The sequence below is a fragment of the Engystomops pustulosus genome, chromosome 1 (assembly GCF_040894005.1).
Source record: "Engystomops pustulosus chromosome 1, aEngPut4.maternal, whole genome shotgun sequence".
NCBI classification, from domain to species: Eukaryota; Metazoa; Chordata; class Amphibia; order Anura; family Leptodactylidae; genus Engystomops; species Engystomops pustulosus.
In genome coordinates, this window is record NC_092411.1 from 65,426,506 (window position 1) to 65,450,659 (window position 24,154).

The 24,154-nt window shown below is 41.3% G+C and overlaps 1 protein-coding gene across 1 annotated transcript in view; it reads right to left on the reverse strand.

The window, feature by feature from the left end:
• FBXW8 (F-box and WD repeat domain containing 8) overlaps positions 1-24,154 on the reverse strand; it is a 69,908-nt gene that overhangs the window by 29,570 nt on the left and 16,184 nt on the right. The window contains exons 4-5 of the mRNA XM_072142619.1: positions 20,766-20,854; positions 392-549 (exon numbers count right to left, since the gene is read on the reverse strand). Of these exons, the coding sequence (XP_071998720.1) occupies positions 392-549; positions 20,766-20,854 (247 nt within the window). The remainder of the gene's footprint in view (positions 1-391; positions 550-20,765; positions 20,855-24,154) is intronic.

Genomic DNA, 24,154 nt, shown 5'->3' on the forward strand with positions numbered 1-24,154 from the left:
GGAATTCTCTCCAGTCTGGCAGTGTCGTAAAGAGGGCGGTGTAGCCTGACCATATACTGCAGGTCCCTTCCTCCATGGCTGGAACAGAAAACATCAATAAATGTTTTTAGAAGAATGCTGGCTCTCATCCTATGGATAGAAGCATCCGTGGAACATGTATAGATAAATTTAAAACGTTTGTAAGGGGGTCGCTGGTGACGGGACCCCAGATAGTCCGAGCTAGTAAAACACATTGTTCAGCCAAAGCCACTTAGTATAATTATGTACATATTCCTGGTGTTGGACCATCATAATAATATGTAATGATGGGATGTAATTTCAAACTGGAGCACCAATTTCTTCAAAAGATTTTTATACTTCTTGCACATTTTACGTCTTGGAAATATCTTACCATTATCATATGCCGCCACAGCCAGAGATTTGCTTATTCGTACGAATGACACATGGGGGTTGAGTCCAGAATCCTCAGCTGCATGGGAGGTTTTAAGAAAAGATTCAGCCAGGTTGGAAGTTCGAGTATCCCACAGACAAACATCTCCAGAAGTGTATCTAGAAAACAAGAACATTAAAGAAAGATACATTTGTGTGTAAAGAATTACAAAAGTAGAAATTCTATTTTTATTCTTTTCAATAGAGTAAATGTTCAAAAATGGCAAAAAATTTTACTTTCATTATGGGAAAATGTGTGCAGAAATGGGGGGAAACGTTTTTTTATTAAGTGCTACCTTTTCTAAAAGTAAAAGATTTAAAAAATTTTCTAAATGTGTTTGAATATGTTAGACCATCTCAGAATTCACTCTACCTCCTGTTCCATTTTTGAATATTTCAATTTTTCAACTTTGCTAATATTCTTTGATAAAATAATTCTAATTACAGTGCAATATACCAAATTCAATTGAAATCAAAATCTTAAAATTCTTCCTCTGTGATACGTAATAATCATAGATCAGATAGAGTTCGTCCTGCTCTATAACATGCTGCCTGAAAATAGGACAGCATGTACATTCTGCTTAACCTCTACTGCTTTACAACATGCTGCCTGCAGAGAGGACACTATGTATAATCTGGTATGCTCATCCTGCTCTATAACATGCTGCCTGCAGAGAGGACACTATGTATAATCTGGTATGCTCATCCTGCTCTATAACATGCTGCCTGCAGAGAGGACACTATGTATAATCTGGTATGCTCATCCTGCTCTATAACATGCTGCCTGCAGAGAGGACACTATGTATAATCTGGTATGCTCATCCTGCTCTATAACATGCTGCCTGCAGAGAGGACACTATGTATAATCTGGTATGCTCATCCTGCTCTATAACATGCTGCCTGCAGAGAGGACACTATGTATAATCTGGGTTGCTCATCCTGCTCTATAACATGCTGCCTTCAGAGAGGACACTTCAAGCATGATAAACCAGGGTTATTTATTCATAGATCCAGGCTCCGTGAAGGTGGTAATCTTGCTAAATTTGTTATCCACGGCCATGTTGCGCCCCAGATTTTAGAATGAAGGCGGCTATAGATAACAAATATAAGAAGATTACCACAGTCACAGTGCCTGGATCTATGAGTTAGTGTCCATGGTTTATCATGATGGATTTTGATGGTAGATTCCCTTTAAGCCTTGAAAGTAGGAAGCCCCCCAAAAAGAGTCCAGTTTCACATTAGTCCTGCTAAACAGGTCTACATTCAGGGTTTATCAATATGGAGATTCCCTGCAACAAAGTTCAGATTTCTGCATATGAGGTAAAAGTATCCTATGAGGACTCCCATTGTGGGGTTAAACTACACCTTTAAGACTTGTCACAGTAATGTAAAATGAAGCTTGATGGATAATTGCTATTTTTTGTAATTTATGCAGATTAGTGATGACCAATAAAACATCTTATTATTAGAAGTACACAACAAGTTTCCAGTGATGAAGGGCACACCTGGTCCAATGCTACCTGCTCCATTTAATCCTACACTAACAAAACAATTGGAATGGCAGAGCCCAGGCTGGGATGTGACATGGCACGGTGGCTGCTATTTTTTAGCATGCCTCATTAGGAGACAGTGTTCCTGTGTGTGTGTAGACATATAGCAGCTGAGTAGCTGTCTGACAGCTGAGGAGTACAGCAGCATAATCTGTCTAATGCATTTGCTGGAACTGGTGGGTCACACTGGCAATGTGCTCTTCACGTCCCAACCTTCCAATGGGAGATAAAGCTTGACCAACAAAGTAGTGGTAAAAGGGGGGATTAGAAAAAAAAAGTTTCTATTATATCTGGCTTATATATGTGAGGAAGGACTGCAGTTGTGTACGTAATGAAGTGGCATTGAACAAGCAAAGAAGAAGTGTCCAGAACAGGAAAAACCTAATGCCAGCTTTTAAGCCAGCCTGGCCAACACACAGACAGATATCATCCAGTACAAAGAGGTCCAGCGGTGGGAGAAAAATAGCCGCAGTCTCCCTCCAGGGCCCCAGATGTCTTCATCGAGGTCTCATGCCAACCACAATCAACTGATGGGGAAATGGTGCTGACAGGCCGGCTAATTGTCAGCCGTTGGGCACTCAATTTTGGCCTCCACTTTTTTTTGCCATTTTAGGATTTATTGCTGACAACACCTTAAAAGGTATCATAAATAAACAGTTGGATGTTGGTTCCATCACTAATTCCTAAATCAACATTAACAGTTTTATGACAGCTCAGGTCCATTATCTATAGAGAGCAAAGTACAATTACTGAACAATAAAGAACTTATAGAAGACCTGGACATTACAAGAAGTACATGTACACTGTGTGCAAGAACAGAATACACATATATAGTCTCCCAACATAAAGAATTGCTATTTACATATATATGACAATAAGGTCATTTTATGAATACGGGCGTCCACATATTTTCTCACGTGAACATGATTTTCATCATATCGGAAGTTCATGCTGGTGAAATTTTCTTTCTTTCTTTTTTTTCTACAGCCGCCCAGCAGTTTTCCCAAATTACTGTGACCACCATTTCTTCTAACTGTAGTCTGTCTGTTACGTTAAATTGGTGAACTGTATCCTATTTCTCCTTTTGTAATTTTCTATGTAGCCCGAATCAGGAATGGGTTGCAGAAATAAATAAGGATCCATATTTCAGAAAGTTAATGTCCCCCGAATTGTCCCTATGCGCTGCCACATTCGGCATTCAGCTTCGTCCAAGACAAAAGGTTGACACCTGCGATCAGTGGAAGGTTCTATCTTGGGTGATAATGGGGTTAGTCAGTATAATACAGCAGACACCCGCCTTTATGGAGAGGGCTCAGCCTTCAAGGCTTAGCGTCAGAACACTGTAAATGTGCAGCATTATATTTTAACAAGTTGACGGATTTGTACTGCATTTCTTGGGGAAAAAAAAACGTCACACATGTTTATTCTTCTATTTGGGTTTTCCTGAGGAGAACTTGCAGAACTTTATTACTTCTGTAGACAGAATATGGTGCAAATACACGGACCTTGCTTATGGCACATACAGATCTTATTTTCAGTCTTGGAGGTTTTCCTTCAAACATAACCAAATTTAAAGGAAATCTTACAACAAAATCCGTCATGATAAACCAAAGACACTTAGTTATAGATCCAGGTACAGTGACTGTGGAAGTTCGATCAGCCTCCTAAAACCTTTGGTGTAAATATGGTATGGCACATGCTTAACCCCTTCACGCTCCGTGGCGGATATATCCGCCACGGAGCGCAGTGACTTAGCGCTCAGTGGCGGATATATCCGCCACGGCGCCTATGCCGGCTCGGCTCTGGATCAGAGCCGAACCGGCATCGGGAAACACGGGGTGCCGGCTGTAACTAATAGCCGGCACCCCAGTGTAACACCCGCGATCGGAGTTGTCTCCGATCGCGGGTGCTTAACCCGTTAAATGCCGCGGTCAGCGCGACCGCGGCATCTAACCTGCATCTGGGGGGTCTTACCCCCACGATCGGCCCCCACGAACCGTTTTCGGGGGGCGCCGATCGTTGCTATAGCAACTCTGGGGTCCAATCTGGACCCCAGAGTTACTTGCAAGAATTGCCAGTAAGATGGCGTCTGTGACGTCATCTTACTGGCACAGTGCCAGCCTATGCAAGTGTATAGGCTGACACTGATAATACTCTGCAATACATCAGTGTTGCAGAATATTATCATGAAGAAGCAATCAGAAAATTGCTTGTTCATGTCCCATGGTAAAAAAGTGAAAAAGTAAAAAAAAAAGTTATTCAATAAAAAAATAAAGTCATAAATCACTAAAAATGCCCCAAACTCCCAAAACATATAAAGAGACATATAACTCAAAAAAAGTCTAAATCATAACACAAACCCCACATATATAGTATCACCGCGTCCGTAACAACCCGTAGAATAAAAGTAAATCATTATTGAACCCCCACGATAAACACCGTAAAAAAAACTGTTATAAACCCTCCAAAAATTATGATTTTTACCTTTTCAATCCCACAAAAAATGGTATAAAATGCGATCAAAAAACCATATGTACTCAGACATGATTTTGGTGCAAAGTACAACATGTCCCGCAAAAAACAAGCCATCAACCAGCTCCGTAGCCAAAAAAGTAACAATGTTATGCCACTTGGAAGACGGCAATACATAAATGATAGATTTTTCCCCACATTAGGGTTTTGTTTGACAAATTTAGTAAAACGTAAGAAAATATATTCATGTCTGGTATCGCCGTAATCGTATCAACCCATAGAATAAAGATAACATGATTATTAGTCTATACAGTGAACACCAAAAAAAAAAAAAAAGTAAAAAATCCAGTACAGAATTGATGCTTTTCTACTCCTGCCCTCAAAAAAAGTTCCTAAATTTTCAACAATAGGTGATACCAACCCCAAAATGGTAACAATGGAAAAAGCATCTCATCCCGCAAAAAAAATGCCGTCACATGGCCCCAATAACGAAAAAGCGAAAATTTTATAGCCTTCAAAAGGGGCCAATGAGGAAACTAAAATCCTGGCAGCTGCAGCGCCCTCCTTCCCTTCTGCGCCTCGCTGTGCCCCCATAAAACAAGTAACGGCCACATGTGGGGGGGGTCTTTGTACTCAGGAGAAATTGCAGAACAAATTGTATGGTGGGTTTTCTCTTTTTATATTTTGGAAATGTGTAAATTTTAGGGCTAAATGAACGTATAAGGGAACAATATGACCATTCTAAATTTCACCTCCATTTTGATTCAATTACTATGAAGATCTCAAGGGGTTAACAATCTTTGTAAATGCTATTTCTGATAGCTTGAGGGGTGCAGATTTGAAAATGGGTTAGTTATATAGGGGGTTTTGATGCTAATTATGTAAAATTTCATTCAAAACTGTATTTATCCCCAAAATAGTCAATTCTGAAAATCCGGAAAAGCGATATTCAATTTGTAAGCCGCGTGACATCAAAATAAATTATCCAGACATTTCAGAAATTATGAAAATGTAAAGTAGACAAATGGGAAATGTTATTCAGCAACTTATTTAGCTGGTAAATCTATCTGCCTGAAAACACAATGATTTAGAATTTCGAAAATGGCAAATTTTTCAAAAAATTTATCATATTTTCTTTTTTTTTGGAAATAAACGCAAAACTTATCTGCCAAAATTTACCACTAAAATGAAGTACAACATGTGGGGAAAAAACAATCTCAGAATCGCTTTGATAAGTAACAGTGTTCAAAAGTTATAACCATATAAAGCGAAGCAAGTCCGAATCCAAAAAAATCGGGCTGAGCCTTAAGCTACAAAATGGCTGCGTCCTTAAGGGGTTAAAGGAAACCTACCATTTCAAACGGTAGGTTTAAGCTGTAAACACCGAGCACCAGCTCAGTGTGAGCTGGTGCCGGTGCTTAGTTTCGTTAGTGTTAAAACCGCGGTATCGCGGTTTTAACACTTTTTAAACTTTATAGCAGAAGCCGCTTCGGCGCTGCGCGCGACGCCTGCGGCATTTCCTATGTAGGCGCGCGCACGATCGTGCGCACGCAGCGCCGAAGCAGTTTATGCTATAAAGTTTAAAAAGTGTTAAAACCGCGATACCGCGGTTTTAACACTAAGAAACTAAGCACCGGCACCAGCTCACCCTGAGCTGGTGCTCGGTGTTTACAGCTTAAACCTACCATTTGAAATGGTAGGTTTCCTTTAAGAGATCCAGAATGCCCACTGTAAATCTTAAGCGGTCGGTCTGTAACCAGTTAAAGGAACCTGTCAGCAGAAACTGATCTAGTAAACTAGCAGTATGTTTTCAACCAGTTTAACACCTAAATTGATTGTAAAATGTCATGGAGATGGAAAACTCAGCCCTGAAGTCAAGCTCTCTCCTCAGAGCGCCCCATTTGCTGTGATCAGACTTTGAGAGAGCCCAATATTGATGTCCCATGACACAGGGCTTTCAGTAACAGCAGAGGAGGTTTTCTGAAGCAGGGAGAGCTTGACTTCAGTGCCTAACTCCACAACCCTGTCAGGTTACAGAACCAATTTACATCACACTTCAAAGCTCATCTTCTAGATGATGCCACCACACTGGGCCATGAAATTAAAGGGGTTATCCGGGTTTTAAAAATTTCTTATGGCCGGGCTGGGGAGGACTATTTAAACATAATAAACATATACTTACCTCCTCCGGTGCTGCCGATGTCCCGCGCCTCGGCCGGTCTTCTCTGTGCTCCGGAAGCTCCCATCCGACACCATCTCCCAGCGCTTACATTGCTGAGAGATAGGAACGGATGGGAGGAGCTGGCCACATCGCGGACCGGAAGCTCCCTGTGCGCGGCTTCCGTGCCCCTGTAAACAAACAGGGGCACGAATCGAAGGGACCGCGGCGCAGGACGTCGGCAGCGCCGGAGGAGGTAAGTACAGGTTTATTATGTTTAAATAGCCCTCCCCAACACTGCCACAAGTAATTTTTAAAACCCGGATAACCCCTTTAACATGATCCAGGAGGTGTTAAGATTCTTAACAAACTGAAAGTAGTTCACAAAGTAGACACCTACCATGAGGATTCTACTATCAGATGGTAGATTCCTCCTGCCTGCCTCTACCCTAATCTGTAATTTAATAACCTTGGAACCTAACTGGTTAATTTACAGATTACTAAAATAAAGTTTTTATTTAAACTGCAGAGCCTACTGAGGCGTGTACTAGCCTGGCCGGGCACTGGGAGCTAAGGCTACTCCAAGCCCCACTAGCCTCTGCAGTTAATTTACATATTATTAAAGTTTTCTAACAAGTTAGGTTAGGTTCCTGGATTATTAAATTACAGATTAGGGCAGAGGCCGTCAGGAGAAATCTAACATCAGATCTTCTTCGGATAGTAGATTCCTTATAGTAGGTTTCCTTTAAGTTCATGGGTTAACATGTACTAAATGAGAGACATGCACCTCTTAATAAATGTGGTGGTGTTTAGTGACATTTCTTTGAGACCAAGATATGACTCTGAATAAACCTTCACATTTTAACAGCCATCAAAGCCCCTAAGAAGCAATGGACTGTGCAGAACCAGGCTGAGCAGGACAAATTTATTTCAAGTAGGTAGCTATGTAGGTAGCTTTACAAAGGGATACTACCAGTAAACATCAAGCAGCTCTCCTTGTTGAGGTAACCACCATCTCACATTACACAGCCCCCAAGACATTTAAAAGCTCCTTTGAAAGAGATAGCAATGGGGTCAGGTGCGATGAGACGACTGCCTTCTGTAAAGCTATCTCCCATCTCTGTGCCTCACTACGCTTCAGGGTGAAGTTGTCAGCATTCACTGAACATTTACTGTAACTGGAACCCATTCTTTGTTTAGTAATATGATCTCTTAATGGTGATGTCATGTCTTTCGATAAGAAAGGAAGACGACAAGCATATGGAAAGAGAGATGCATCGAGTGCGGGAAACCCACTGCAAAACAAATAGGTAGGTGGATGGGATGACACTAGGTAACTTTCTTATCATACACCCTATGAGGCTACATTTATACTTTTATTTTACTATAATTATATGGAAACATATCTGACCATATTAAACCAGACATGATTCATTATATCACACACATCAATGATCTGCACCGATATGCAGGTTATAAAAAAATCAGAATTCTCACTACTTACAAATTACCTAATGTATTCTATACATACTGGATCACAATAGTGAAGTCTGAGCTCCCCAATAAGCAGAATGACAGCCCTCCAAAGAACACTTATACCCATCGGCAGGGAATCTCATACAGCATTCAAAAGAATTACATTGTACTCGGAATTCCATCAGGATCTGTTAGTGAATACTGGTGTTCCCCATGAAATTACTATGAGAATAGTTTCTGCTCTGTGTCATTCCTGTTGGCTATTCCTTCCAGAAATATACAGCTGAAACCAGGAGTTTACATAAACTATATAAAAAACACATATGTATATTTTTCTCACTACCTGAACACCATCCCTAAGAGCACCATCCCTAGGAACACCATCCCTAAGAGCACCATCCCTAGGAACACCATCCCTAAGAGCACCATCCCTAGGAACACCATCCCTAGGAACACCATCCCTAAGAGCACCATCCCTAAGAGCACCATCCCTAGGAGCACCATCCCTAGGAACACCATCCCTAAGAGCACCATCACTAAGAGCACCATCCCTAAGAGCACCATCCCTAAGAGCACCATCCCTAAGAGCACCATCCCTAAGAGCACCATCCCTAAGAGCACCATCCCTAAGAGCACCATTCCTAAGAGCACCATCCCTAAGAGCACTGAGAACAACATGCCTGAGAACACTAGGAAAGTCCAAGCATCACACAGCCAGCCCAAGATTCAAAGCAATTTGAAGCCCTAGGATCTTCCCTATAAACCTAGCAGTTTTACCAAAATACCAAAAAAGCATGTTAGTTGCTAGCCATAGGCAGCAATGGTCTGGAGCGAGGCCTATGGAAGACTTTTCTAGCCATGTTCTGTACAGATAGGAGGGGTAAATAAGCCATGACATTGTCTATTGTCAGTAGTGTGGTGTCATCTTTGGTTAACTGTGATCTGCCTGTCGTCATCTGTCTGTGATGTAAATATGGTAGCTGCTGTATAGAAATCCCCCACAGAATTACCAAGTGTCCAGTCTTTTATAAGCCTGGTGTTCAGAGTAATAATTGCAGCATGCAGTAGTTATATAGTGATATACATACATACATACACATACTTACATACACAGTATATGTATGTAAATTGGTTGTATGAAGTCAAGGAGGCGGAGAGTTTAACACAGAAGTCAAGGTGGGGAACTGTGAATGCCTCCAACTCTGTGATTGATGTTGTGCAGCGGACTTCAAGAGATCTTGTGATGTCTCTTGATGCAGAACCATCAATTACAGTAAAGGGTTTTATTGAGGAAGAGAGAGCAGGACTTCAGTGTTAAAATCATCGCCTCCTTGACTTTATACAACCAATTTACATCTCACTTCAAAGTTGATTTTCTAGATGATGCCACCACACTGGATCATGAAAGGAACATGATCTAAAAGGCGTTCAGCTACCTGGCAACATACTGGTAGTGGTTTATTAGGTAAATTGCTGCTGACCGGTTCCATTTAAACTTGACTCATCTCAGGCAAACATTACTCTTCTCTGCTCATTTTCTCGGGACTTTGAAGGAGATTTTCAGCAGGTAAAGGGAGAGACTCCACATAAAAGAGTGAATTCTAGAAAGGAAATTTCATTTGTTACCTGAACGAGCTGGCAGTTTAATATGCCAAAATATGGCGACAGGTTCTCTTTGATGCATTTTAAAAAAGCAATGGGGAAGATTTATCAAAAGTCTTGTAAGCAAAGACAGCGCAGAGTAGACAGCCTTGCACTACATTGATGCTGGATGATAAAGCTGATGTGGTGTAAGACCGTCTAATACCGTATTTTTTGGACAAAAAATCCTTTGATTCTCTCAGAAATCAAAGGTGCATCTTATAGTCCAGTGCGCCTTAGATATGAACCTTACTTATAGACAACAGCTGCCTTGAACTGTGCACAGGTCTGCCACCTGCTGGTTATTCATCCTTATAATCAGGTGCGCCTTACAATCCGGTGTGCCTTATATATGAACCTAGACATTTTAGCAGGCATTTATTGATGGTGCACCTTATACTCCGGTGCGCCTTATAGTCCAGAAAAACAATGAATTACTCTTACCGGTAATGTTGTTTCCTCAAGTCACGACGGCACCACCAGAGAGATAGGGATCCGCCCTCCAAGGACAGGAAACCTGAGCATAAAAAGAGGCTCCTCCTACTCCACCTCAGTTAGGTTACAGAGAATTTCTTGGAAGAGCCGTTTAGTTAGTAGACAAAACATATACACATATTCATCCGGCATATATATATATATATCTTCCTCATGTCTCTTTTTTTTTTTTTTTTTTTTTGCGACACCCGTGAATCAAACCACATAAAAAAGTAACACCCGGGTGGGAATACCAGGTGCCGTCGTGACTTGAGGAAACAACATTACCGGTAAGAGTAATTCATTGTTTTCCCCTTCATCACGACGGCACCACCAGAGAGAATTGCAGAGAAAATACAAACAATTAGGGGGGGATAACAGAGGATAAGACTTTCCTTCCAAATGAAAGAGAGGAAGAACCCATCACATCCACCCTATAGTGTTTTAGGAAAGTGTGCGGGGTAGACCAAGTGGCCGCCTGGCAGATCTGTTCCAGCGTAGCATCCCTACACTCGGCCCATGATGTAGCTAATGATCTAGTTGAATGGGCACGGATGCCCACGGATGGATAGGCCATCTGAATAGTCACTTTAATCCATCTAGCGATGGCTGAGGAAGATGCTTTATTCCCTTTATTCTTTCCTGAAAAGAAAATGAACAAGCTATCTGATTTCCTCCAACTAGAAGTGGAATCCAAATACTGTACAATACTCCGTCTAACATCAAGACAATGAAAAGCACTCTCTTTCTCTGTCTTAGGATTACTACAGAATGATGGAAGGATGATGTCTTGAGATCTATGGAAATCAGAAACTACCTTAGGCAGGAACCCTGGGTCTGGTCTAAGGATAACCCTGTCATCCAAGACTCTACAATATGGCTGTTTACAGGACAGAGCTGCCATCTCGCCTACCCTTCTGGCTGAGGTAATGGCTGTAAGAAAAACCGTCTTAAAAGTGAGAAGCTTAATAGAAATATTATCTAATGGCTCAAAGGGAGGGCCTGACAAAGCCTTGAGGACCATAGACAAATCCCAGGGAGGCAACTTACTCCTAATTGTGGGCCGAATTCTACCTGCTGCCCTAATAAATCTTGAAATCCAGGGATGTTTGGCTAACTCCTGATCAAATAAGGCTCCTAGAGCTGACACCTGAACCTTAAGAGTAGCCGGCTTGAGACCCTTCTCTAATCCTTTCTGCAGGAACTCAAGAATCTTACTAACATTAGGCTGAGCCAACCGCGCTGGGACCTGACCAGAGAAGGAAAAGTAAGCCTTCCAGATCCTATGATAGATCCTATATGTAACTGGTTTCCTACTCTTCTGTAGAGTGGAAATCACCTCACGAGACAAACCTTGCTTTTGGAGGATCAGCCTCTCAATAGCCATGCCGTCAGATGCAGAGCTTTTATCTCTGGGTGGAGGATCGGGCCCTGCGACAATAATTTCCTGGATTCCGGAAGCACCCAGGGATCGGCTACTGACAGCTCCCTTAGACTTGAGAACCATGCCCGACGAGGCCAAAAGGGAGCTATCAAAATTACTTTTGCCCTGTCCTGTCTTATCTTTCTGATAATCCTGGGCAGGAGGATCATGGGGGGGGAAGGCATAAAGAAGAGGACTGTCCCACTTTTGAGAAAAGGCGTCCACAGCTAAGGGAAGGTCTGCTCTGTTGAGGGAAAAAATCTTTCTACCTTGCGATTTTTCCTTGTGGCGAAAAGATCTATCAGAGGCATCCCCCAGAGCCTGACTATCTTTTGGAATACTGACTGATTCAGCTCCCATTCCCCTTGATATAGGGTCTCTCGACTTAAAAAATCTGCCGAAACATTTTCTACACCTCTTATGTGAATTCCTTTTAGAGATGTAAAAAAGGTCTCTGCCAGGGTTAGGATCTGAGTGGCTATGAGCATGAGGCCTGAACTTCTTGTGCCGCCCTGTCTGTTGATATAGGCAATGGTAGTAGTGTTGTCTGACATCACGGCCACCCCATGTCCCTGTAACAGAGGAAGTGCTTGCGTCAGGGCTTTTAAGACAGCTAATAGTTCTTTTTTGTTTGATGACAGGTCCCTTTCTGTCACCTCCCAAATGCCTTGAAAATACTGATTCTCCATGTGGGCCCCCCACCCCCACGGACTGGCATCCGTAGTGATTAACCTGTCCTGACTGGGGTTCCAGGGAAGACCAACCTCTAGATTTGTTACGTTTAACCACCAATCTAGGGAGTTTAAGATTCTTTGGGGGAGGAGAATTTTTACTTCTAAGGAGGCTTGATCCCTGTCCCACTTCTGTAGAAGAAAATTCTGTAGACTCCTTGAGTGGAACTGAGCCCAAGGAACAGCAGGGATGGCGGCTGAAAAGAGACCTAGAAGAGACATACCCTTTCTTAAGGAAATCAGGGGATTTTGTTTTACCTCTAGCACTAGCAGTCTTATCTTCTCTACCTTTTCTACTGGAAGAAAGGTCCTCTGTCTCTGTGAATCTAACCATGTCCCTAAAAAGAGCTTTCTTGTTGTGGGAACCATAGATGATTTTTCTTTGTTTATCAGCCACCCTAATTTCTTTAATATCTGAAGAACCCTGGATAGTTGAGTTTGTACTTCCTGTCTTGATGACCCTACTAGTAGGAAATCGTCCAGATATGGAATGAACAACCCCTGTGTTTCTCGTATGTGGGCTGCCATTTCTGACACTATTTTCGTAAAGATTCTTGGGGCAATAGCAATCCCGAATGGTAGTGCTCTGTATTGATAATGATGAACCTCCGAGTCTACCTGAATGGCCACCCTTAAGTATTTCTGAAAGTCCTGATGTATGGGGATGTGGTAATACGCATCGGCTAGATCTATTGAGGCCATGAAACAACCGGGGAACAACAGGTTTACCGCTGATTTCAGGGTTTCCATCTTGAATTTTGGGACCATCAGGAATCTGTTTAGGGGCTTTAGATTTAAAATGACTCTTAATGAACCCCCCGGTTTCTTTACCAGAAACAGATTTGAATAAAATCCCTGGCCCTGTTCGGCAAGCGGAACTTGACACAGTACCTTTTTCTGGATCAGGGTCCGGACTTCTGTAAACATCGCTTCTCTGTTTTCTCTGGAAGCGGGATACGTGATGGCTAATCGAGAGGGAGGAAGAGATAGAAAATCCATCTTGACGCCCTTTTGAACTGTCTGAAGCACCCACTTGCTGCCTGATATCTCCGACCAGGCTTCGAAAAAGTGGGCTAGTCTTCCCCCTACGGGGAGCCTGGCGTCATAAAGCATTTGGTCTCTGACGCTTTGGGTCTCTGGGCTGATTGAACAGGAGTCCTCTGTTTTTTTGAAAGGGTCTGAAATTCTGATTCCTTTCTGTCCCCCTTCTTTGAGATCTCGGCCTCCGAAAGGGACGAAAGGAACTACCCTGGGTAGAGGGAAAAGATTTTACCCTACTCCCTGCATTCTCCAATAATTCCTCTAACACCTTCCCGAATAACAATTTTCCGTCACAAGGGATTCCACATAGTCTGTTCCTCGACCCTATATCCCCTGGCCAATTTTTTAGCCAGAGGGCTCTCCTAGCAGAATTGGACAATGCCGATGACCGAGCAGTAAGTCTAAGGGCATCGACAGAGGCATCTGCTAAAAAGGCGGCCCCCTTCTGCACATTAGAAATTGACAAGGCTAAAGTATCCCTTGGCACCTTATTTTGAATATCTGTTTCTAGCTGATCTAACCAAAACATCATAGAACGGGAAACACAAGCGGCTGCAATATTAGGCTTAAAAGCCGAGGTAGCCGAATCCCAAGATCTTTTAAGAAAACTTTCAATTTTCTTATCCATAGGATCTCTTAGGGAACCTAAATCTTCAAACGGGAGAGAAGACCTGCGACTGACCTTTGCTACAGACGCATCCACTTTAGGAGCAGAGCCCCATGTATTGGATACCTCTGAGTCAAAGGGATACTTCCTCTTCACTGATCTAGGAATATACGATTTCCTATCTGGCTTCTCCCATTCCTTCTGTATTAGGGATGACACTGTCTCATGAAGGGGAAAAGATAATTTATGTCTTTCTTTAAGCCCTTCGAACATAATATCCTGAACGGATTTAGGTTGCTTCTTGTCCTCAATGTCCATAGTCATCCTGACCAATTTAAGAAGACGATCCGAGTCGTCAATATTAAACAGAGGACGCCCTGCATGTTCTACTTCAGAGGCCAGGGAACCTGAATCGCTGACTGAGGCTACACCTTCTTCCTCCGATCCTGACCCTTCTGCAACATATACCGCGGAGGTGCCTGGCTGATCCTGAGTGAGTGGGGGTGGGTTTGACAACTCTCTGGCCTTTTGGACTTCCTCTCTAACCACGCTCCTTAATGATTCCATCCAAACGGCAGATTCCTCAGTTACGATTTTGCCAATACAGGTGTTACAGGTGGCTTTTTCATAACTGGAAGGGAGTTTATGGGCGCAAATTTTACACTCTCTATGGTGCGTCTTACGGGTAGCCTTTTTAGGCCCCTCTTCTCCCTAAGATAGACAAACAATAACACCTGTTATAAGATCAGCACAAAGAAGTAAAAAACACTCACCGCCCTGCAGTATAGTTACCGGGGCTGGAGTCCTGGGTGTATCTGCAAGATCACGTTTGTCTGCCATGCTGCACTACTGACTTGTAACCAGCACTCAGCAGTTTCCACTTATCCTATTTAAACCTCCCGCCAAGTAGGCGTGGCCTCTGACCTACTTCCTGGTCAGGCTGCCAGCGGCGAGAAAAAATATCAAAAGATGATGAAACACAAAAAGAACACACTTTCCTTTTGATTGACTAAAAATTGTGCGCCTCACCGCTCTTGAAGACATGCGGCGCGCTTTACTGTTTGTTCCGAGCGCCACTTCAGGCGCTCGTAGCTGAAACCGGAAGTGACTACGCGTCACTTCCGGTGCGCGCTTAATCACTCACCCCCGTTGCCGGCAGCCGCAGGTTCCTATCAGCTCCGTTCAGACCGCGGTCCTGCACAGCCGGAGGGAGGAAAAAACGGCACAACCTCATCCCCACACCGGAGGATAGAACTGCCGGCGTCCCACACTCCTTTCATGGAGAAGGGTAAGTGAGACACCGCAGGGACACCTTCATCATGGCGTGCTCAGGTCTCCTTCCAAGGACAGGAAACCAAACTGAGGTGGAGTAGGAGGAGCCTCTTTTTATGCTCAGGTTTCCTGTCCTTGGAGGGCGGATCCCTATCTCTCTGGTGGTGCCGTCGTGATGAAGGGGAAATACTGTAGTACTTTGCAGCTGGCTTAGTTTAGGCCAGAAAACGGAGCCAAATTCTGGGGCATAACCATAATTTTGGTGCCTGGACTTTTTACAATGAGACCAGACTCCTTTCATTGTACTAGTCGTAAAATTGTCTAAAACCCTTCATAAATGAGGAGCAGGCAGTTTTTTGGAGCAAATTATGACAGAATACTGAAATATGATATACATAAGATAATCACGCAGCAAATATAACACATTGGGAGAAGACAATTCATGTCCCCAAGTGAACTCATACTAAAAGATATCATGTTCTTGGAATATAAGACAGAAAGCCCGTGTGGCTTTAAGAAGCTCCTGCGGGAGATGTAACTGTAGAACGGCCAGTGTATACAACATTGATTGGGAGTGAGGTAACCGCAGCCAACTGTGTCTCAAATGAAAAGAGATTGGAGGTCTGACCCAGAAAACAAGCATCGTAACCGCCTGATAAAACTTTAATGATCAACACAAGATTCTCCTTCTCCCGCCTCCCCGTGCAAACACATTACCCTTATATCCATGCATCTCACGAGGAGGAGATTGGCACAACTGTATAAAATCAATAAGTAAATCATCTCTTCGGAGGATTCTGCATCTCAATCCTAATAAATGAATATTCCTAAGGAGAAAGTTGCCGTCTATTCGCACAATGTGCACAATGCAAATCCATCCCTCCAATGTCACCTGCCTCATTTTGTAATTTAATCATTCTTATTTATGTTTCAACAAGAACAAAAGAAAAGTAGAAATAAAACACACAAAATTATATACAGGCAGTCCAAGGTTACGTACAGGATTGGATCTTTAGGTTTGTTCTCAACTTGAATTTGAATTTCCAGACAAGTTTTTTTTTCTTGGTCCTTGTGACAATTGGATTTTCAACATTTTGGGAGCAAGGATTAACAATAAAGCTCCAAAGCAGACCCATTAAATAACATTTATATTGACAATTGCATCCTGGTCCTAAATTTCAGTAAATTACCAGAGGTCACAATGTGCACATAGGTCCATCAAAACCGTTCTAAAAAGTGATTTAAAAAAATGTTACACGCTCCAAATTAAGACTGTTAAAAAGAACAACCTTTCTCGCAAAAAATAAGCCCTTATTCAGATTTGTCTTCTGAAAAATTTAAAATGTTGTGCCTCTGAAAAGATGGCGATTCTAAGATTTACAAGATTTTCTCCGAATTAGTTTTTATTCAGTAAAATTGGGAAAAAAATAAAAATATCCATATAGATGAGGTATTTTTGTAATCGTGGCGACCCATAGAATAAAAATAACATACTATTTTTATGATAAGGTGAACAGCCAAAAAAAAAATCTTACTAAAAATTGCTCATTTTCATTTCCTCGACCTACAAAGACTTAAATAAAATCTCATCAATTAGATACAGACGCCCCAAAATTATGTACCAGCCCCTACATGTCCACATTAAAAAAGAAAAATATTTTGCCCTGTACAATGTGACAATGAAAATCTGCTCTGAACGGCCATGCGCCCGTACAGCAGGATACCACCACATATGGGGTATCAGTGTACTCAGGAGAAATAGGGTATCAAACTTTGTGGAGCCTTTTGTCATTTAATCTATTGCAAATGTTTAATTTTCCGCCCAAATGAATGTTTTGTCCAAAAATATAAAAATTTGTAGAATGCACCATTTTATTTTAACCCCTATAAAACACCTAAAGGGTTAACAAACTTCTTAAAAGTGCTTTTTTATACTGTGAGGGGTATCGTTTCCATAATGCTATTATTTAGGCCTCTCACAGTCAATTGAAAGTTTTTTTTATATATATAACATTTTTTATTGGAGCGAGTTATATTTAGGTCATACATTCCAACCTTTCTGTACAGGTATTTCCATTTTAACCAGTTCGTGACCGCCCACCGTGTATTCACGGCGGCGGTCGGGTAGCGCTGCGTGGAGAGGGTTCACGGGCTGAGCCCTCTCTATGGCCGGTAAGTCTTTGCTGCATATTGCAGCAAAGGCTTACCGGTAACACCCACGATCGGTGCTAGCATGGGCACCGCCATCTTACCTGGGATCGCCGCTCCCCGTGAAGTCATCGGAGAGCGGCGATCCGTCTCCATGGTAGCCTCGAGTCTTCCGAAGACCCCGAGGCTATTTCGTTTTAACCCCTTCATTACAATGTGCTGATAGCACACTGTAATGAATGAGGAGGAAAATCCCCATATACTGCCATACTGTAGTAAGGCAGTATATGATAGGACCGATCAGACAACCTAGGGTTAAAGTACCCTAGGGAGTCTGAAAAATAGTAAAAATAAAAAAAGTTTTAAAAAAAAATTATAATAAAAAAACCTAAAATTTCAAATCACCCCCCTTTCCCTAGAACTGACATAAATATAAATAAACAGTAAAAATCATAAACACATTAGGTATCGACGCGTCCGAAAATGCCCGATCAAAATATGATAACGGTTTTTCAATGCGTTTAACCCCGTAACGGAAAATCGCGCCCAAAGTCGGAAATGGCACTTGAATTTTGCCATTTTGAAAAATATAAAAAAATCTATAAAAAGTGATCAAAAGGTCGTACAGTCCTAAAAATGATATCATTGAAAATATTATTAAATTTCGCAAAAAATGACACCACCCACAGCTCTGTACACCAAAGTATAAAAAAGTTATTAGCGCCAGAAGTTGGCAAAATAAACAAATTATTTTTTTACAGGAGGTTTTAATTTTTGTAAATGTATGAAAACATTATAAAACCTATACAAATTTGGTATCCCCTTAATCGTACCGACCCAAAGAATAAAGTAGACATGTCATTTGGGGCGCTCAGTGAAAGAAGTAATATCCAAGCCCACAAGAAAATGACGCAAATGCGTTTTTTTCACCATTTTCACTGCATTTGGAATTTTTTTCCAGCTTCCGAGTACATGGCATGGAATATTTAATACCATCACTATGAAGTGCAATTTGTTACACAGAAAACAAGCCGCCACACAGCTCTTTACGTGTAAAAATAAAAAAGTTATAGATTTTTGAAGGTGGGGAGTGAAAAATGGACATGAAAAAACAGGAAAGGGCCCGGTCCTTAACCGGTTAAAAGATATACATCTGATCCATTTTCAACATTGTCATGTTCTTGCGCCGCTCATCTTTTCTACCCAATACATTGTAAACCGTAGTCCTACAAGAACTATACAAGGCACATTAAAAGCCTAAGACTTAGGGGTAGGTGTTGTGGTTTCTATTGAGACTCCTACACCTTATTGAGGAAGCTTCTTTTGGAGTTGAGGACTTCAAGGTTTGTTGCAACCTAAATTCGGAGCCTGCCCAGGTAGCCCCTGAGATTCTCTCTGTGTTAAAGTCAATTGAAAGTTGAGTAGGTCTCGTTTTCGAATGTTTTTTTCCTTAAATGAAACCCAAATTCTCTGCTACATAACATTTTAGTAAAATCCATGGAGAAACATGCTAACATAAAGCAGACATTAGGAAATGTAAGTTACGAATTTATGTTGCTGCTATGACCATCTGCTTCAAAATTAGAGAATTTAGAACTTTTTTCAAGATTTTTGCCAAATTTCAGTTTTTTCCATAACTAAACACAAAAGATATCATCCAAGTATTTGAGCCAGGAGAAAACAATCTCAAAATCCCCTGGATATGTTAAAGGTTTTGGAAAATTGGGCTGTGCACTTGAGGCCAACAGCACCAAACTTTTTGCCATTGGTATTTTTAGTATTAGGATACAAGATGGAGAGGGACCTCACAGCTTATAGTGCATGTCAGAGCACATGAGAAACATAAGGTCTAAGGGACTGCCAAAGGAGCTCAGTGACAGATTTATCGCAAGGCACAGATCTGGCCAAGGTTACAAAAGAATTTCGGCATCACTCAAGGTTCCTAAGAGCACAGTGGCCTTCATAATCCTTAAATGGAAGAAGTTTAGGATGACCAGAACTCTTCCTTGACCTGGTTGTCCAGTCAAACTAAGCAATCGCGGGAGAAAAACCTTAATGAAAAAGGTAAAAAGGAACCCCAAGATTACTATACCCAAGTTCCAGAGATGGATGGGAGAAAGTTCAACAAAGTATCGCTATAGCCCTCCACCAGACGGAAGCCTCTCCTTAGTCCAAGACATATGAAAGCACGTAAAAAGTTTGCAAACAAACAAATGACGTACTCCCACACTATGAGAAATAAGATTCTCTGATCTGATGAAACGAAGATAGAACATTTCGGTGTTAATTCTATGCAGTATGTTTGGAGAAAACTGGGTAACAGCTCTTTGATTCTGTTAACTCAGGAAAGAGTTAATACATTTGAAACATTATGCTATTTTCACCATAAAAATAACTCATTGGAAATTACAATTCTTACTGCAAAAACAAGCTCTGTCTTCCAAAATTTTAACAGGGAAACACAAAAAAAAATGCTGTGTCCTTTATACTGTGTCCTTAAAGGACATCTATCACTAGGATGAAGGATTGTAAACCAAGCGCACTGACATACAGGCGTGTGCCCGCTCTGGCAGGATCTGCTCTTCTTTAAGCTTCTTATGCTCTTGTTGTTAACAAACAAAAAAAAGACTTTGAAATTATGGAAATGAGCCTGAGGGGCTCCAGATTTCATAGATGTTAATGCAGCCTAGTGGCTTTAGGCTCATTTGCATACTTTTTAAAGCCTTAAAAAAAAAAAAAAAAAAAAAAAAAAACATGTAGAGGAGTCTTAAAATGTGAAAAATAACAAAAGTTGTGGGTATAGTATAAAAAGCAATGCAACATAAAGGTTAAAAATTGATACACCTCTGGTATGAAGTACACCAGCAAGACCCTAACAAACCACTCATGACTCATGTTTTACCCATCAGATGTGGTAGAAAGGGGGTGCGTGGCAATGCAGAGACAAATATGAAGTACAAAAATAAAGAACATAATGGGGTTTATTTACCAAGGGTCCCGCGGCCGCAATTTAGTCGGATTTTGGCGCCGGCTTTCATGCGACAGAAATCGGGGGACGGGATCTGACGGATTCGGACAAACCGCGGGATTTAACATTTGAATTGTGCTGCAAGCCAAGCACTTACATGCACCGGGAAGAAGAAGGTGAACTCTGGAGGACCTGATCGGGGAAGCGACAGATGCAGGATATCGATGTGCAGGCTGGTAGTGGCTGGTAATGCAGCAGCTGCGCATTCTCGTCAGGGAACGCACCTCGGGGTTCGCGTAGGGACTGGTAAGTAAATATGCCCCAATGTATTTACTTACAATGTAGATATATTTCGATTTTACTCTTTTATCTTACCCAGCAAGAACAACACCATCATATGCATGGACATCACAGAGAACCTTCCCAAGTTCATACTGCAGTTGGCTTACAGCTCCATTGCGGTTCTGAAAGAGATTAAATAAAAACCTTTGCATAATGTTTGGAAAATGCCTTAACTATTCAACTGGTTTCTCCAAATAATGTAATGGTGATAATGATTCAAAGAGTCTACCACTGACTGAGCACAAAGGAAGGCCAATGCAACTACAACCAAAAAGAGGAACTCAAATGGACTAACCGGTAAAGGAAATGTCAGGTGTAGATGAAAACCTTCCTTAATGGGATTGTACTAAGTTTGCAATTTGTCCCCTACCCCAGTGATGGCGAACCTTTTTGAGACCAAGTGCCCAAACTACAACCGAAATCCACTTATTTACCGTGAAGTATTAACACGACATTTTAAGCAGTAAATTTTAATGCAAAATAAACTATTATAAAACTACTGAAATGATTCAGCCTAGCATAGGCTATTGGGACCTGTCACCAGCTAAAAATGACATTAAAGTGACAATAAAGTTTTAGTACAAATGCCTTTAATAACTCTTACAGTTGATTGTTATAGCCTGTAGAGGTCACGGTGGGAAGAGAGGCCTTCTGTAACTAGAAGTTGTCTGTAAGCTGGGAGCTGACTGTACGTAGGGAAGTAGGCAAGCAGGTTCTTACTTTTATTTTGATTTTACACAACAACAAATATACAGCATTTGCAGTATGTATAATTTCATAGAGGATTTATTTTCATATTATTATATGTTACATTGAAGTTTTTTCTGCATAGCATTTTTTATTTTAACTAGTTGCTGGCGAGTGACTTTATTTGAAAATTTGACTAGTGTAGAGACAGAAACATGGATATTAATATAAATGTCAAAATGTGTAACAACCCAATATACATTACATTTTCATATCATCATGGATGATGGAATGTTTGGAGTTAGTGGGGAAATGTATCATTTTCAGTGTGTGTCTGTGTGTATGTAGATACGATGTACAGGCAGTCCTGATTGTCACCGCACTTTCAGGTACAGGTTCCCATAGCACTCTATAAAGTGATGGCCTTTTAGTTAAAAAGCAGGGCTTTCTATCGCCATAATGTCACATAAAGTCTGCTGGGGTGGTTCTTTTTCTCCTCCATAGGGGTGGTTAGGTTCCAGCAAGGAGGATGAAGTCGCAGGAAGGGAGGAGAAGCTGAAAGTAAGGACGGAAAGGGTGTTTGGGCTCAGGCAAGGCGCATGACATCGGAAAAGGGGGGCAGTAGCTGGGAGTGAGGACAAGTGGGGTGGTTGAGCTCTGGCAAAGTGTATGAGGGAGAAGTAGCTGGGAGTGAGGAGGTTTGGCTCCGGATGCAATGAGGATGACCTCTGAGGAGTAGATGGGAGTGAGGATGGGAGGGGTGGTTGGACCCCGGAGGCAAGGAGGATGACGTCAGAGAATAGGATGAGAAGATGGGAATGAATACGGGAGGGGTGGTTGGACTCTAAGGAAACCTATAGGAACATGCCAATAGCAGTAATAGCTCAAAATGTGGTGGTGATTGAGGTTCCTTAAAAGTAACCTAACTCAAAAAAGAAACTTACAGAACCTATCCTGTACCTAACCTGGAGAATGCCTGTATTATTAATACTTTATAATTAAATTGTTAGGTCCAAGGAATTTTTTGTTTATCCACTTTGATAGAATTTTAGGAAACTTCACAACTTTTAGTCATATAAATATATGTTATGTTTTATGATTTGGTATAATACATCTATAGAAAATAGTTATTATATTATTATTTCTCCTTGACTATAAAATATTCATGCTGCTGCTCCAAGGAGTGTATATTGCATATGCTCAGTATGGTATAGTATTATTATACAAAAGCCATTTATGAAGAATTTGGAGTCAGTGTGGAGTTTGGCTTATAAGAGTCCAAAGTCCTATTAAGAAATTTGTTCTAACTGAGCAGATAAAACATAGAGCAGAAGAAATAATCCAGAGATTTCTGGTGTAGGATTTAATACCATAGTGCCATCCTACCTACTTGCTCTATAAATCCACCTAATTTTAGCTGGAAGGGAAGTGTAAATTGACACTGAATGAAATGGACAGATACATGGAATCATATCAGCAACTTACAGATATACAGTGTCTGCTGCCATTTCTAGAAATGACCAGATGCTTGAAAGGCAGTGATAAAACTGGTTAGCGGGGCTGGTACATGCCATTTAATTGAAATAATTGATTTTTAAATTCAACTTTCCATAATCTCTTTAAAGCCCCTTAGCAACTTGAGGCAGCATTCTCACAATATAAGCATGCTCGCTATCCAACCTGCTGTTAAAACATATGTGAACAAAACAGTAAGAAGGAATCTCTAGTTCTGATCTTACCCAAAATAATTACCAACATCAAAGCTGAATCAGACTGAAAAATATTCCTCAGAGCGATCCTCTGAAAAGTCAGGGAGAATAAGAAACCTTCATAAAATTTTAATGAAATATTAATAAAGTCTCGCTAATACATCACATGTCCCTAGGGAGTGGCTAGAAATTGGCAACTCTTGATGTGGGATATGCTTAATGCTTCATTGGGAACAAAATCACATTATGCAGAACATGTGTTAGATTCTGCCAATTTCAGGAGGTCCCTGCGGGTGGGAAATATGTTGGAGAAAGTGCAGTTGTTTGCTTATTATAAAAGTTTCGACATAAAGTGCTCTGGACGGAGATGTAACAAAGAACTGACTACCTTAAAGGGGCACTCTGCTGATTTGTTCCTCATTCATTATAATACTAGTAACCCAGTATGTGCAAGTCAGGTTAAGTTTACGCCTGTGTTTTCCCTCTTCTGTCATGGTAAGAAAGCACTGCAGCCCCCATCATTTACAAGTCACAGATACATGATGGAAGGGTGCACCTCGTATAGGTAACCCTATCAGGAATGGAAGATATTCCATTCACCATCAGTATTTAATTTCTATCACGTGGCATAACAAAAAATTCAGATGTGAACTTGGCCACAGGATTATGTATCTGACAGTACCACATCCACATCTATCTGCAGAGCTACTGACAAATATTAGTTACACAGTTTTAATAATTAATATTAGAAGGAAGGAGGCCATGGATAACATATGTATGAATATTACCACAGTCAAGGTGTCTGGATCTATGAGTAAGAGCCCCTGGTTTATCATTTAGGATTTTGATGGTGGATTTCCTTTAAAGAAAGTTAATGACTGGGGGCCCTCTAATGTACAGCTTTGTTAGTAATATGTTTGGAGTTATAGCCATAGCCTTAAAGCACAGAAGAAGAATGCTGATAAGTGTAACATGTATTTTAACAACTGGTCTTAGAGAATTGGTGGCATCCTACTACAGTGTGAC